Source organism: Heterocephalus glaber, unplaced genomic scaffold, assembly GCF_053883595.1.
Source record: "Heterocephalus glaber isolate CG9 unplaced genomic scaffold, H.glaber_assembly_v1.0 deba00000621, whole genome shotgun sequence".
Taxonomy (NCBI): Eukaryota; Metazoa; Chordata; class Mammalia; order Rodentia; family Bathyergidae; genus Heterocephalus; species Heterocephalus glaber.
The window spans coordinates 29910076-29927285 of record NW_028258153.1 but is presented as its reverse complement, the minus strand read 5'-3'; the positions used below and the strand labels follow the sequence as shown (position 1 = coordinate 29927285).

Here is a 17210-nt window from a genome sequence, read left to right as displayed (position 1 = left end):
TGAGTCTATCCATTGGCATGACTCATGTTTGTCATTGGAAAATATGATACTTATATACATAAAAAATTTTTTTATTCATTGTATGAAATGTAGGCACTTCAAAAAACAATGTTTATTTTCACTCTTAACAGTCAGAAAGGTAACTAAAGGGCAGGATTTGTTGCTGCTATGATAGCAAAACAATCTGGAACCCAAAACATGTTTCCTTTATTTTTAAGATTACTAGGATGAATGTCATTTTAACTGCCGATTCGTTTGTTCAAAGACTGGAGACTATTCTTATCTACATTCTTAGAGACTTGACAAGTCTATACGTAAAATAGTACTCCTCAAAAGGCATGTTCTATTGACAGCCATCCAGGGCACATGAAACTATGCCAGGCCTTACATGCAGTTCTAGACGTTGTACTTCAATTAGGTCTGAGGTTAGACACACATGGATACAAATGCACAGTCAATCAAAGAAGCATTACAGCAACAAGTGGCTGCACAGTGAAGTCCTTGCTCTCAGAACAGAAAGAGTTAGACACACACCAAGCCCTTCCTCACACAGCCTGTAAACTGCTGCAGTCTCTGTGAGGCTGGCTACTTTCATCCTTCAGATCTTAACTGAGCTGTCCATTTCTCAGAGAGGCCCACCCCATCAGGCCCAGAGGTAGTTGCTTCCCTGTTGCGTATTCTCTACCACTACACTGTTCACATCTCTGCACAGATCACAACTTCTACTATCCTGTTTCTTTATTTACTTTTAGTATTACTTTATTTGCTCATCTGTTTCCTCCTAGAGACTGAAAGTTCCATAAGGTTAGTGACAATTTGCATCCATTTACTGACCAATGCAAAACATACACCTGACATGGTGCAAGGGACATAATCAGCACTTCATATTTGCTGAGTTACTTTATTCTATAGAATTGCGAGCATAGAGAGTAATACCATGAACCTCTATATATTCCTCATAAGCTTTGACAATTATCAACTTACAGCCAACTTTACTTCCTTTATATGCTCCATTTGCCCATGAACCTGTAGACTAAAATGAATTTTAGATATCTTAACACTTCATAAATAGTTCATTATATATCTCCAAAGAGCAGATTCTTTTAAAAAAGGGCCAGGGATTTAGCTCAGTGGTTCCACCGCCTGTCTCACAAGTGCAAGGACCGGAGTTCGATCCCTGGTACCAAAAAAAAAAAAAAAAATGAACTGCAAAAAACAGTAAACATTACATACTTTAAAAAAATAAGTAATTCATTTATATCAACATATATTTAGTCTATGTGCAAATTTCCCCAATTATCATATGAATATATATGTATACATACATACATATTAGCTTCTTTGCTCAAATCAAGATCCAAATAAGACATACACATTGCAATTAGCTTGTGTCTCAAGTCTCTCTTATTCTATAAATACCCTATTTCATTTTCCAATTTAAAGAAATAGCTCTTATTGAATTTCATGAGGTTTTGGATTTTACTGATTGCATACCCATGATAATAATATACATTTCTATTCCTCCTATCTTCAGAGTATCTAGACTAGAAATGTGTATCCGGTTCAGCTTTACAGTTTTTGGCAAAAATGCTCCCTATGTGGTGATGTCTACTTCTACTAGGAGATACATAATATCTGGTGATATCTCTGTGATGTGGCACCATTGAAAATCCTTGTCTCATTCAACTATCTGATCTTTGACAAAGAGGCCAAAATCATACACTGGAGGTAAGATAACCTCTTAACAAATGGTTCTGGAAAAACCAGAACCACATGCTATCCACATGCAGAAGTCTGAATCCACACCATATCTCTCACCATGCACTAAACTAAAATCAAAATGGATCAAACATCTAAATGTTAAAACAGAAATACTTAATCTGTTGGAAGATAAAATTGGTAAAACTCTTGAAGACATAGGTGTAGGAAAGCACCTCCTGAATAGAAACAAATTGTACCAGAAATAACATCAAGAATCAACAAATGGGATCATAACAAATTTAAAAGCATCTGCACAGCAAAGGAAGCAACCAACAGAATGAAGAGAATCTACAGAATGGGGAAAAATGTGCCAGCTACTTCTCACACAGAGGACTAGTATCTAGAACATACAAAGAGCTAAAAAAAAAATTAGAATCCCTCCAACATAAAAGATCAAATCAAAAAAATGGGCAACTGAAATGAATAGACACTTCTCAGAAAAAGTACAAAAGGCATACAAATATATGAAAAAATGCTCAACATTTTGGGCCATTAGAGAAATAAATGCAAGTTGAAACAACACTGAGATCCTATCTTACTCCAGAAAGAATGTCTATCATCAAGAAATTAGATAACAACAGATGTTTGCAAGGCTGTTGGGAAAAAGGAACCCTTCCACACTGTTGGTGGGAATGTAAACTCCTCAAAAAATTGAAACTCATTTGACCCAGCTAGTCTCTTTCTAGGTGTCTTCTTGAAAGAGACATCATATTACAGTGGTATATGCATACCCATGTTTATGGCAGCACAATTCATAATAGCTAAATCTTGGAAGTGGCCAATATGTCCATCAACAGATGAATGGATAAAGAAAATGTGGTATTTAGGCACAAAGGTGTACTATTCGCCATAAAAGGATAAACTTGAACCATTTGTAGGAAAATGGCTGCACCTTGAGATCATGTTAAGTGAAATAAATCAGACATGGGAGCTTAAATATCACATGGTTTCTCTTATATGAGATACTTAAAACATAAATAAAGAGCAAATAAAAGATAGATAATAGGAAAAAGGGAGATAGACCTTTTGCAAAAGGTAGAGGACCTAGAGATCAAGGGAGGGGGAAAGACAGGATAAAAAAGAATTAAGATGTGTTATGTACTAACTCCCCATGAAGAATCTAATCACTATGTACTGCAAACATGTACTAATAAAAAATAAAAAATAAAAACATACATACATAAAATTGAAAATAAAATCCTTTCCGACATTTTTTAATTAACAGAATTACAAACTGCCCATCTTTTAATTATATTATTCCATCTAATTTATTATCTGGTCTACAAAGAGAAGCTTTCACTCATTAACGATCTGGATATCTTGCAATATAGGTCATATGAGAAAGCCAAGATAAATTCTTAATTTTGAAACATTTTTCTCATCAATTTTCAAAATAAGGTGATTACCTAGTGTTATACACAACTGAACAGTTTATTTTTATTTTCTTACCACTATGAAATCACTCATACATATGTACTTAATATTTAAATGCCTCATAGTTACCAGTTTTATTGATCCTCAAATTATTCCAAATGAATGAATTTTAATGATCGAGTACAAGGGTCCAGCATATAATTAGAATAAATGATAAACAGCCACAAGATGATGTGGTTTTTTTTATAAAATGGAGTACTACTCAGCCATAAAGAATGAGAAACTAGAGACATTTATAGCTAAATGGATGCATACTGAGGCCATCCTCGTAAGTAAAATAAATAGGACACATATGTGTAAATACAGAATAGTTTCTCTGGCGTGAGAAACTGAAAGTGTAAATAAGGATACACAAATAACTAATAACATATTTCTCGGATTGTGTTTCCATCACGTGTCACATGACTGTATCGAAATCTAAATTAGGGAGAAGTTTGGCTTATGTGTAGTCTGCTAATTAACTGGAGTTTTTTTTCCAGATCATTATTTATTCAATGTTGGTTTTGGGGACCTTTCCGAAACAAATCACATCCTCTGGTGTCTTGTTGGTGGTTGAGATGCTTTTTTAAGTTTTATGGAAAAATGTTTAAGCGCTTTTCAGTTTTGTTTTGTTTGAGTTCTACTGTATTTGAATATTATTGTAGTTTTATTCCCCTTGCATTGTTCTTCTTTGAATGGTTTCAATTTTTGTGTGTGTGTTTGATAATAAAGTTATTTAATTAAAAAAATTTTTAAAAAAAGAATAGCCCCAAAAGGTCCATGCTGATATAAGCCAAACTGGAGAGAATTCTTCCCTAATGTTTACTTAAGCAAGAATTATATAAGTTTGAAAGGACAAATTTTTTTGACTTATCTTTAAGACTTTTTTGGATCCATTAGGTTTGTAGTAAAATTAAAAGGCACCGAGAATTCCTCCTATCCCCAGGCCCACACCTGCATAACCTCACCCATTATCAAAATCTCCACCAAAGAGGTTGGTGCATGTGTTACCACTGATTAAACTACATCAATATATCATTACCCATGGTCCACATTTTTATTAGGGTTATATTTTATGAGGCTGAACAAATGTATAATGATGTGTCCACTACTGAAGTATATACACAGTATTTTCACTGCCACCAAATCCTCTAGTCATCATTTTACTATCTCCATAGTTTTCCTGGTCCAGATTCAAGCAGCTGGAATCATACAGCATGCAGCCTTTTCAGACTGGCTCCTTTCACTTAATAATATGCATTTAGTTTTGTTTTTTCATGGCTCGCTAGCTCATTTTTTTTCAGCTTTGAATAATATTCTATTGTCTGCATGTATCAGTTTATCCATTCACCTATTGCTTTTCTGTTTTGTCAGGTTGTGTCTTTCAAGAAAATGGTCCCTTTTGTCTAGGTTATCAAGTCTGTTGGCATAGACTTATTTATCACGTTCCTTTCTTAGCCCTTTAATGTCTGTAAGATCTGCAGAATGTCCTCTTTCATTACTAATATTAGTAATTTGAGTCCTCTCTAGTTTTTCTAATTTAGCCTGGCCAAAGACCTGTTGATCTTATCAATCTTTTCAAAGAACAGATTATGGTTTTAATTTTTTATTAATTTCCTGTTTTCAATTTCATTAATTTCCGTTATTCTTTTCTTCTGTTCACTTTGGATTTGTTGTTGCTCTTGTTTCCTACGGTGGAAACTTAAGATGATTGATCCTTCTTTTCTAATACTATATACATTCAATTTCCTTTTTTGTTTGTTTTTGTGCCAGGGTCTATGTAGTTCAGGCTGGCCTCAAACTTACAGTGATCCTCCTGCCTCAGCCACCTGAGTGCTGGGATTACAGGTATATGCCACCATATCGGCTATCAATTTCTTTCTAAGCACTGTATTGACTGCATTCCACAAATTTTGGTAAACTGTATTTCAGATTTCATTTAGTTCCAAATAGTTTTAAATTTTCCTTGAGATTTCTTCTTTGATCCATGCATTATTTAGAAACATGCTGTGTAATCTCCACAAATTTGAGGATTTCCCAGTTACTTTTCTAGTTTAACTCCTAACTTTTTCTACCCCCTTTATGTGGGGCAGGACAGCTAGAGAGGTTGGATATTTCTCTTTTTCCACATGGAGGGCTAGAGATGACAAGGATTGGGAATTCCCTTTCCCTAGCTCCTTAAACCCTCAGGCTCTCCAATCTTGGAAGAAGTGATTTGGCCTGTGTCCTCCCCTCTTTTTGCTCTAAGAAGAATTGTTGATTTTTCATTCCGTTCAGCTTTTTATTGGTTAGGTTAGAGTAGCCACTTCCAAGCTCCATACATGCAGAACTGGAAACTGGAAAGTCAGGTTTATTGAGGTATTAGTTATACATAGTAAAATTCACCCTTTTAGGCATACTGTTCTACACATTTTGACAAATGCCTGCCATCATGTAACCACCACCATGACCAAGATATGTAACATTTTCAACATCCTCCCAAATATCTTCCTGATCCTTTGTTGCTAATCCTCTCCTCACTATCATTTCCTGGCAACTATTATGTCTAGTTTTGCCTTTTTCAGAATGTCCTATGAGAGAATCAACAAGTATACTAAGCAAGGTAGTACATGCCTGTAATCTCAGCCCGCTGGGAGGCTGAGGCAGGAGGATCGACCTGGGCAACTTACTAAGATCCTGTCTCAAAATAAAAAATAAAAAAAGGGCTGGGGATGTAGCTCAGTGTGACTACCCTGGGTTCAGCCTGTAGTACTACCAACCCCCCCCCCCCCGGCAAAGTGTGAAGTCTTTCCAATTCAGCTTTTTTCTCTTAGCACTAGTTTGAGATTCCTTCATGTTACTGGATGTATCAGTAGATGAGTTTTTTTTATTGCTGAGCAGTATTCCATCATACAGATACATGTTTAGTTATTTATCCACTCATCAACTGATGGGCATTAACCCTGTTTCCAGTTTCAGGAATAAGGCTTCTCTGTGTTCATGTCTACGTTTTTGTACGGCCGTGTCTATTTCTTTTTGGGTAAACATCTAGAAGGGTGTTTGCTGCTTAATTTTATAAGAAATTGCCACACCATGCCCCATAGTGGATGTACTATTATTTGGCATTCGTACCAGCAATACACAAGTTTCAGTGACTGCTTACACACTTGTGGGTGTTTCCTGCTGTGAGGTTTTCAGCCCCTTTTCTGTTAAGCTATTCTAATAAGATCCATAATATCCATTGTGCATTTAATTTGCATTTCCCTAATACTAAAAGTTTTCATCTAAATTTTATCTATAAGTCTAGGATTCATTTCACGTTAAGTTTTAGATATGCTTTGAGATATGTGTTCAAGTTTTTTGTTTTTGTTTTATACTTGTGTCAATGTTCTAGCACCATTTGTTGACAAAAACTGTCCTTTCTCCATGGAACCGCTTTGGGGCCTATGTTGAAAATCAATAATCCATCTACACATGGTCTAATTGTAGACCCTTTCCCCTACTGATTTATGTCTCTCTTCTTTGCCAATACCACAATGTCCTGACTACTGTGGTCAGAGTAAGTCTTAGCATCAGATTAGGTAAAGTTCTCCAACTTTGTTATGTTTTTCAAAATTATTTTGGCTATTCTAATTTACTCTTTTCATATAAAACTTTCATGAATTAGTTAATTTCCACAAAAGTCTTCTGGAACTGTGGGACTGGGCTGACTTTATAATTTGGAGTGAAATGACATCTCAGTATTGCATCATGGAATCCATGAATATAGATAAATTTCCATCTATTTAGGTTTTCTTATCTCTTTAATGATGTATAGTTTCAGGATTATCAATCTTATTAGATTTACCCTTAAGTATCTAATATTTTTTGTAAACAGTTAGCAATGTTGACATTTTATTGCCTTGTTATATACTTATATTTTAGACTACAGTCATTATTATTAATAAAGTAAAATAATTACTTAGTCCATGTTTAAGTAAAACTAGAGATTGGAGTCACTTAGAAACTAATTTCAACTCACAAATGAGTAGTTTCTCACATAATAGGGCCCCCCTTATAATCTACTCTCTCCTGTAGAGAACCAGTTAATACTGTGATGTTGGTAGGAAAGGTCACCTTTCCACGGTAACTGATAGAAATATCTATAAAGTGTTCTTTTCTTTAAAAAAAATCTAGGTAAAGCAGTTAGCATGAGAATAGAGGATAATCTGCTTTATTTCTGTTTTAATTACAGAATCGGAATCAGTAATTATATGTCATCCTATTTATTATTTGTTTTTCCTCCCAAATGAATTTTCAATAAATCTTCAGGAATAACTATATTTATTTAACTAGTCCTCATTTTAGCTTTAGTTTTCTGAAGGCAATGCAATTATTGTACATTTGATAAACATACATGAGGAAAGAGGTTCAGAGAGATTCCCAAGAAGATGAGCAAACATATGCTAAACAAAAGCTGACTTCAGTCTAACTGCAAAAATACACCCCTCTGCCTTGTGAGCTGCGTTAGTACAAAGTGCATATCTATCGATTCCCAAAGAGAAATCCACATCCAAAATCTATGTGATCCCCAGGTCTCCCCATCACGGTGGTCAGGTTTAAAATGTCAACATGTCCTATTACTTAATCCAGTGTTTTCACAAAGTTCAGTATGACTTAAGACACTTTGAAATCCCTAAAATGTACATGCTAAATGCTTGAATTAAATTCTGAGCTCCCTAGTAAGCAAATTGAGTCTATTATACTTTCTTGTATTTCTCAACAAACACATTTTTATCCCATTTTCCCCCCAGTACAGATGCTACATAGGAAATGGGAAGCAATTTTTTAAAATGAGACCCAATTTAGGAGAAAGCAAGTAGCATGCTCACAAGTTTAAGATACTAAAGCACTGTGCTTCCTTTGAACAGTACCCAGCACACTGACATGTTTAGTAAGTACCTTTGAGACACTGACCTTAGAAAAAGATTGCAACTCAAAAAGCCTTTTTATATATTAAATTATTTCCCTAAATTGCTTGGCAAAAGACAACTAAAATGCAATCTTTTATTTATCACTCTCCAGCAATAACTGAAAGTTCTACATAAACCGGCACTGTAACATGGAACAGCACTTTTAGGATTATTTACCTACAACACTCCAAATTCTAGGGTAAAGATTCTTTTTTCTTCTGCAGTAATTATGGTACAAGAAATCTTGGCAGTAGAGCAAAAAGCAAAGTCTTACTCTTTTTAAATAGCCTTAGGCAACTGCCAGTTTAGGAGGTCTGCAAAATTCTGAACCCAGGGCAGAGTTAGTTGATTACCTAAGAGCCCTGGGACATGCTTATAAATTAAATTTTATAAATCTTTAAATTATAAACAAAATAATAACAGTAGTTTAACAACAGGAGAAAACTGGCTCCCCCCAAAATGGAATGCCATTTCAGATCCTGAGGGTGGCCATATTCCACCTAAATTGGCTTTGGGACAGGCAAGGGGAACTCCAAGGAAAGTAGTCGAATTCTGACCACACACACACACTATTTGGAAATGTTGGCTAAAGTGTTCAAAAAAGAAACCTCTGTTGACACAAGAGAAACCCAAGTTCTCTAATGTAAATAAGACTTGAATCAGAGTATTTATGTCAGATAAGCAAAAATGTGAGTAATTCACTTGTCATTATCTATTGCCTCTCAAAACTTGTCAACTAGGCCTGGCATAGTGGTACACACCTGTAATTCCAGCTACTTAGGAGGCTGAGGTAGGAGGATTGCTAGTTAGAGGCCAGCATGGACAACTTTGCAAGACCGACACTGACTCAAATAAAATTTAAAAGCAGCTGGGGATAAAAACATCAGTGACAGAGCAAGTACAAGTCCCTGGGTTCTATCCCCAGTAACACCCGCCCCCCAAAAAAAATCTAAACTGGGAACAAAAATTATGGCAAATTGAAATGGTCTCTTCTGTTTACGAGGTCTTAGAATGGCAGGGGAATAATTAATGATACCCATTATATTAAAGTGTGAGGCACAAGAGAAGATTGAATAAAGGCATGATATATTCCTACATCCACGCCTAGTTGTGTCTGATAGATGGACCAAGGCTTTTATAAATACAGAATTATTAAAAGCTGACTCCTACAATTACAACAAAATTTACAAACACAAAGAATTCCAAAGCCAAAAAAAATCTTTAACCGAAACAGAAAATTACTTGAGTATTATTATTGATTCTTGAAAGTTATAGCTAAAAAAGTTATGAGAAATTGTTAATTTTCTCAAGAACTATTTACTAATTTTTTCCCAATGTGTCACAAACCCCACAGTAAAGATAATGTAACTATCTCTCAGATCTCTCCGTTTGCTTAGATCTTCTTGACAACCATTTGCTCAAGAGTATTAATCACTGTGAAAGCTGGACTCCAAGATCCCTATCTTCTTGAGAGATCAGGGCTTTGTTCACCTAACGCTTTCATGAAAAGAAAGAACAAAAAGAATCTGCTAGACTCCTGAAGACATTATTAGACGTACAACAATTTAATTTGGATTTCAGGGCTATACTGCTTTCCCTGTTTACCTTAGCCATACTGCCTACCACTTTAGGCATTCCCAAAAGGATCTGACTATGTTTAGTCATTTTAGCTATTTATATTATCAAAATAATGAACCTGAGGGTGTGGGTTTAGTCATCACAAGGGACTTGCTATCTGTCATTTTGTATACTTCAAGAAAACAAGTGATCTGTATAAATCTGCCTTCCCAAAACAATCTCCCAAAGTAAAAGCACACAGTTTGTGTCAGATCTGGCATCTTCATAACTGACAAAGCATATAAAATATTCATCTCCATAGCCGGCTTGGGAACTTATTATTAGAATAGCAAAGTCCCATAACCCAACTGGGAAACTTCCCAACAAACTGAAGGTTGAACCTTGATACAGGCCCTCCTCTCAATTATTTGAAGTTTCAAGTTAGCAAAACAAAACATATCACACATGTGAATTTTCATTCCCAGGCTCGCTCACCCACAAATGCTAATATTCCACATTGACAACCTACTGGACTTTGTTTCCACTTTCGGCAAACAGGGTATGACTCAAACTACTGGTCTGTCCCAGCGGGATAAATCCAATGGGAATCTTACTGAAGGTAGCCTAAGAAAAAAAAGAAAAAGAGGAAAGTTTGGTTGGTATACAGTTAGAAATCACTTAATGAAGAGACACAGGTGTGTCCACTAGGACAGAGTAACTGGCCCTGCCCCTGCCTGTCACCTGTCACCTTTCCACATCTGTAGGCCAGTAATTAAACACTATGAAGTCAGTAGTTTCTAAAATGAAGCTGTCAAGAAAGCAAGACAATGTAGAATTTGGAAGAAATATGTGGGTACTCATTAACAACAACTGAAAGAAATCTGTTTAGGGTAAGGAGAGTCTTACGAATAGATACTGGATCATGTGCTGGTGTGACAGACTATTTATTAGACTATCACACTATTTTTAAAATTTGCAGATAAAATCCAAGTAAAAATGTCTACCATTTGTACAAGTGTTCAATGACAAGTACTTTATCAATTATCTTAAGTATAAATAAAGCAAAGAGAATAAGAAAATTCAAGTAGCAGAAGGATATGGCATAGCAGTTGATTTAATTAAATGTCACAGATACAATAAACACTAAGGTTCCGAAACACTATTTTGAGCACAATCTAGTATTACCAAAGGGAGTGAGAATTTTTTTTGTTTTTAGTTATATTTTAAACTATCATAGATAAGGACATTAATATTACAAACACCCATGCACTCATGATCCAGATTTAACAAGTGCTCACACTGACATTTTGTTTCAGATGTTTTAAGACATAAAATGACACACACAACAATGAAGCCCCCTTATGGTCCTTTTCTTGTGTCTCTTTTCAGAGGAAACATCATCCTGTGGCTGGTGATTCCTTTCCATTCACATTATTATTCCTCTTCCTACATATGTAAATATCCACCAATATGGAGTACTATTTACTGAATTAAACATGTAGATCTTTATAGATCTAGTTCATTCATTTAACTGTTGCCTTGCTCTCACTACATGAACATACCACAATTTTTTGACGAAAAGATTCCATAGGAAAATTTTATATTTTAAACAACCGTTAGTAAAATGTATTGGGTACTCTGGATTATCGATGCAGAAAGCCCACCATGGGTCACTAAGAGAGACAAAGACCACAGTACTGTCTTTTCTAAAATCAATCTACTCACAATTTGGGCCCACTTTAAGGGTAAAATGCAATTTCTCTTTCTTAAAAGCTTACCTCATCTGTTCTTCGAAGAACTCCAGTAACAACCTACAAATGAAAAAGAATTATTTATAAACAATATGTATTTCCCTTAACATAAAAGCACTGGATTCAATTTTCATGGACCATAAACTTATTCTCACTTTCTTTCTAGACACTATGTTAAGTGATTCATTGACTCTTAAAACATACAGTATTCTAAAATATGATCAGTTAAATATTTTATTTTTGACCTACGATCAATAATATAACAAATGCTAATTATAAAAACTCCACATTATATTAATAAAATATTTTAAGAACATAAGTTTAGTAATCTTTTAAGTTCCATATAAGTGTGATGTACACACCAAATACATGAAAGAGCCTAGTTTACTACTATGAAGTAGAAATACAAGAAAAATCACCTTATTACACTCAAAAATCTGCACTCAATAAATGTTTCTTACTGAGAAATAAATATGAAGACAAGGGGGATAGCAATATTCCCACAAAACTATAAAAAATACAAGAAAAAATAATTTCTGATAATTCCACCATGCTAGATAATGAATATTAATCATGTATTCAAATTTGGGTATTGTTATGGTTTAGACCCAATATGACCCACAAAAGTCTCAAGAATGGAGGTGGGGCTGGTCAGAAGCAGCAGGCCACTGGGACAGGACATGGGAGGATGCAGTCTCATCCCAAGCGTCTCCCTGTCTCTGCTTTCTAACCACGTGCAGTGAATGGCTTTCCTCCACCATGCCATCTGGCCATGCTATTCTGCCTTGAAACCATCCAACTATGGACTGAACCCATGGAAACTATGAGGCAAAATAAACTACTTCAAGTTGTACATGTTGGGTAGTTTGTCCCAGTGGCAGGTAAGCTGATGAATACAGGTATATTTCCTATGAATCCCTTTTTTTAATCAATGCCTATTTAGTATGATTTTGATGATACCAAATACAGAATTTATTATCTTTCCCTAAAACCACCTTATAAACCCAGGCCTGACACTAATCTCCTCATTCCATCTTCTCTGGCTTCACAGAGCCTCAGGACTGCATGGGACTGTCCATGGTCTACTTCACTCTTTCATGCCATCCGTGCGCTGCACACTTCATTAAAAAGCCATAAAAACAATTATAAGATCATTAGTGCAGCCTTTTTAAAGAAGCTTACAGAGGCATACATTGGTGCCAAGTCCCTAGGACAGCCATGTCTGCTGTTACCTTCTGGTCCCTGCACATTGATGAGAGCCTCCTGCCACAAAAGAGAGATGAAGGTAACCAGAGGTGAGCTGTGGACATGAAATAGTGTGTGTAACCCCACACTTGAGCATCGGGCAGTATCACATACTTGGAGCTCTTCAGAGGTTTCCCACATTCACTGACCGCCCTGGCCTCCTGGGAGGAGAAAGAACACTTGCAGGATAACACCCCTGCAGTGCTTATTGGCCCACAATAAGCAGTATGAATATGTCACTTGTTAAAAGTAATAAGCTATTTTAAAAGCAGTTTTAGGTTCATGGAAAAATTGAGAAAAGATACAATGATTTTCCATGTAACACCAGGCCCTAAGCATCTCACTGTTAACATCTCCCATCAGGATGGTGTGTGTGTTACAAATGATGAACCCACACCAAAAAATGACATACATCCACCATTACTGTATCATACAGAGTATTTCTGCTACTCCAAAAATGCTACGTGCTCTGCCTACTTATTTGCCGCTCTTTTACCTCACCCTTAGTAACCATGGGTCTTTTTAGCATCTCTAGGGCTTTGCCTTTCCCGGATGTCAAATAATGAAACCCTACAGTGTGTAACCTTTTCACATTGGCTTCTTTCACTTAGCAATAAGCATTTAAGTTTCCTCCATAACTTCTCATGATGCCAAATACTATGCTATTGTGTGAATGTATTGCACTTTTGTTGTTGTTGTCGTACTGAGGATTGAACCCAGGGCCTTCACACTGAGCTCCATCCTCAGCCCTTTTTTAAAATTTGTTATTTTTAATGTCTCACCATGTTGCACAGGCTGGGCTTAAACTTTGAAATTTCCCTGTCTCAGCCTGCTAGAGTGCTGAGATTACAGCCACATGCCACTATGCTAGGCTTGAATGTGCCATTCTTTATCCATTCACTCACTGAAGGATATCTTAGTTGCTTCCAAGTTTTGGCAATTGTGTATTATGTAGAAAGCTTCTATACACATTCGTGTGTGGGATTTTTTCCTTTTTTATTAATATGTATATATAGTTTGATTTTATTTTTACTGGTAAATATTTGCAGTGCATAATGAGTCTATTCATTGTGGGGAACTGGTCATATTCAGGCTTGTGTGGGGAAATCAGGTTTCAAGTCCTTTGGGTAAATACTACGGCACACAGCTGCTGGATCATATAGGAGGAGCATTTTCAGTTTTGTAGGAAACCACTTAACTGCTCCAAAGTGGCTATGCTACTCTGCATTTTGCTTATCCTGCATTCCCATCAGCAAAGAATGATGGTCCTCATCAGCTTTGGACACTGCCAGTGCTCTAGATTTAGGCCATTCTAATAGGTGTGCAGTGGAATCACACTGAGGATATGTAGTAGTAAAAAAGACAGAGCTGAGGATGGAGCTCAGTGGCAGATCACTTGCCTATCATGTGCAAAGCCCTGGGTTCAATGCAGAGGGGAACCCAGATCCACATATCTGAACATGTAGCCCCTCTTCCTATAAACGTAGTATTAAAAGAAAACATATGACAGAAATGATGTGAGAATAGATAGATGCATTTTTAAAAGAAATCTTTATAACACGTAGTCCTCATACCTGAAACTATGAGTCCATTTCAAACAGGGTTACTTCATGTGACCCTTCAAAACAGAATAAGCTTATCCCACCCACAACCATTTTGCCTCCCTTGTTACTCAATTTTATCAAACTGAATTTTGACCACATAGAAACCTTTCTATGTGCTAAGCAAAGAGAGGGTTTACAAAAGCAATGTAATAAAAGTGCATGAGAAAAATTTAGAACTATATTAAATTTGAGAGCAATGATCCTAAAAGAATGAATTTCAAAAAAATTTCCTTAAATTATAACTACACCAAGAAACGAATCACCTCTAAAGGAAAGCCCATCAGAATTACAGCAGACTTTTTAATACAAACCCTTAAGTCAAGGAAGGCTTGGAGTGAAGTGTTTCAAGCCCTAAAAGAAAACAACCTCCAACCGAGATTGATGTATCCCGCAAAATTATCTTTCAAAATTGATGGAGAAATAAGATACTTCCTTGATAAAGAATATCTAAAGAAATTCATGAACACCAAACCAGCACTCAAAAAATTTTTCAAGGGCATCCTAGAAAGAGACAATGAAGACATCAATGTCAAAAAGCTCAACAGAATGAATCCACCAGGAAAGGTGAGCAATTAAATACAAAAGAAAGGGAACCAACAGCAGGAAAATAATATAATGCAAAGATTAAGTCAATATCAGTTATAACCATCAGTGTAAATGGTCTCAACTCACCAATCAAAAGACACAGATTAGCAGAATGGATCAAGAATCAAGATCCAACAATATGCTTCATAGAAGAAAGACATTTAATACAAAAAGAAATTCACAGACTCAAAGTCAAAGAATGGAAAATAATACTTCACATAACAGGAACCCAGAAAAATGCAGGAAGAGCTATTCTAATTGCAAAGAGGATTTCAAGCCAAGACTGGTCAGAAGAGACAAAAAAGGTCACTACATACTGGTTAAGGGAACAATTCAACAGGAAGAGATATAAAAATCATAAATATATAAGCATCTAAAATCTAATTTTCATTTTTCTCACCTTCAAAATAGCCCAAAGAGAAAAAATCCTACCTCCTGTAGGGTTCCATCTCCCCCAGCAACAATGATTACATCTGTGTTTTCCATCAGCTCCAGGAGTTTCTTTGCTTGTCCCTCATAATCTGTCTGAAATACAAAGGAAATTTGGTAAATTTACTATCCTAGGGGCACAGGTACAAACATTAAATATGTGGAATATTTTCTTTAAATATTTCTTTTACATAGACTCTCCTTGAATTTTACCTAATTGATAGAAATGAAAAAAAAAGCACAAACAGCTATGAAAGTAACTACGTATAGTTTTGTTCTTTTAGAGCCAGAAGGGACTTCAGAAACTTCAGCTCTTTACTTTAAAAATAAAATTGAAGCTCAATAACTTATTTCACTTAGGTAGAGAGGTAGTCAAAGGACTCGTTTCCAGTCCAGCAAAGATGCCATTCCATCATTTAACCACTGCTATCCTAAGAAGACAGAACTCAAGTGTACATGCAAATAGGAACCAGAAGATATAATGAAAAGAGCACAGATTTCTGGGCCAGAGACCTAGATTAACTGCTACTTTTCAGCTGAATGGCTTTAACTTTCTGGATCTTAACTTCCTTATCCATTAAATTATGTATGTTGGAGAGTGGTAGTACTAGCTTCCTTGTGCTTCCCCAAACAGAATATAAAGCAATTAGGTAATGTTTCAGCATCAGTACTGTACTATAATAAATAGGAAGTTATAGATTTGCTATGATTGTACATAAAAATACAGGTGTGTTTCAAAGCACTCACAAAAGAATACGTAAGCTTTGCCATGTTTAAAAATGTTTCATCTCAGATGCATGCAGAGACTTAAACGAACCATTTCAGCCACCAATGAGATGTATACCTCTAAAGCCAAACACTAACTTTTAAAAGATATAATGTAATTAACACTGAAACAGGAAACATTTCCTACAATTGAAAGTACACTAAGCATATTAATAGGTAAAACTAAATAGTATTTGCTCCTGAATTAGCTCCTTTATAATCAACCAGTAAATGTGAGTAAAGTGTTTTCCTGAGTCTTAGCTATTCTAGCAAAGTATCCAACCTGAGAAGGGAGTTTATAGCTGTTGGTCTGTACATGTGGCCTCCCCTTCCTGAAACTTTCCACTGGTACCTAAAGCGAGCAGTCTTGTGAGACAGAACCCATAACCTATGGAGTCCGTGTTCGGTCCAGGAACTGGTGCCAGAATTGAAGTGTTGGACACACTGTTGGTTATCACCAAGTCACTAAATCCTAATCTGACACTGATTCACAGTTCACCAAGAGGAAAAAGGGGGTCCCTAAAATACTATCATTTAATTTTATGATGAATAGTTCTATTTTTATTCTAAAGAGAAAGTGACTGGTGTTATAGTTATAAATTTTACAAATATTTAATATTTTTAAAAGGAATATTCATCAATCTTGGTCAAAAGGATGGTTGTGAACACCCAGGAATCATTAGGAATCTGCAAGGATTCAATAAGATCCTCAGTTCCTTTTTAACAAATTATAGATCAATAGATTTGGAAATTAGAATAATTGTATCTGTTCTCCAACAGGCTCCTCACAAGTTATTTGATGATATCCCTGTGGATAAGGTGAATGTGGAAACAATATGCTGAATACAGTAAGTGGATTAGGTACCAATTGAATGTCAATGTCAAATTGTTGGAAGATTTCGAGGGACATTTTGTTAGGGCTCTCCAATCACTTTCTTCATGAAAACTGTTTCTCAAACAGGAGTCTTTCCTAAACTGTTAAGACTTTCATGAAGGTCCCAAAGGAAGAGTGCTAAACGTTGCAACCTTCCAATCAGTTTAGTAGTAAAATATTACTACACACTTTACCAACAATGGGGATAAAAGGTAATTCAGTGAACATGTAAGTGATAAAAAGCTGAAGAACTTGCTCAATTACTTCTTCAACCTCAGCCCCTCTCATTCTCTCC

General features: G+C 35.8%; 1 protein-coding gene across 6 annotated transcripts in view; it reads right to left on the bottom strand.

Annotated features, from left to right (window-relative positions):
- The window catches only part of Agk (acylglycerol kinase), a 93518-nt gene that overhangs the window by 34004 nt on the left and 42304 nt on the right, over window positions 1–17210 (bottom strand). For all 6 annotated transcript variants that reach the window (XM_004851293.4, XM_087206324.1, XM_004851295.4 and 3 more), the window contains 3 exons: window positions 15280–15372; window positions 11441–11473; window positions 10192–10286 (listed from right to left, as the gene is read on the bottom strand). In XM_004851293.4, coding sequence (XP_004851350.1) covers window positions 10192–10286; window positions 11441–11473; window positions 15280–15372 — 221 coding nt within the window. The remainder of the gene's footprint in view (window positions 1–10191; window positions 10287–11440; window positions 11474–15279; window positions 15373–17210) is intronic.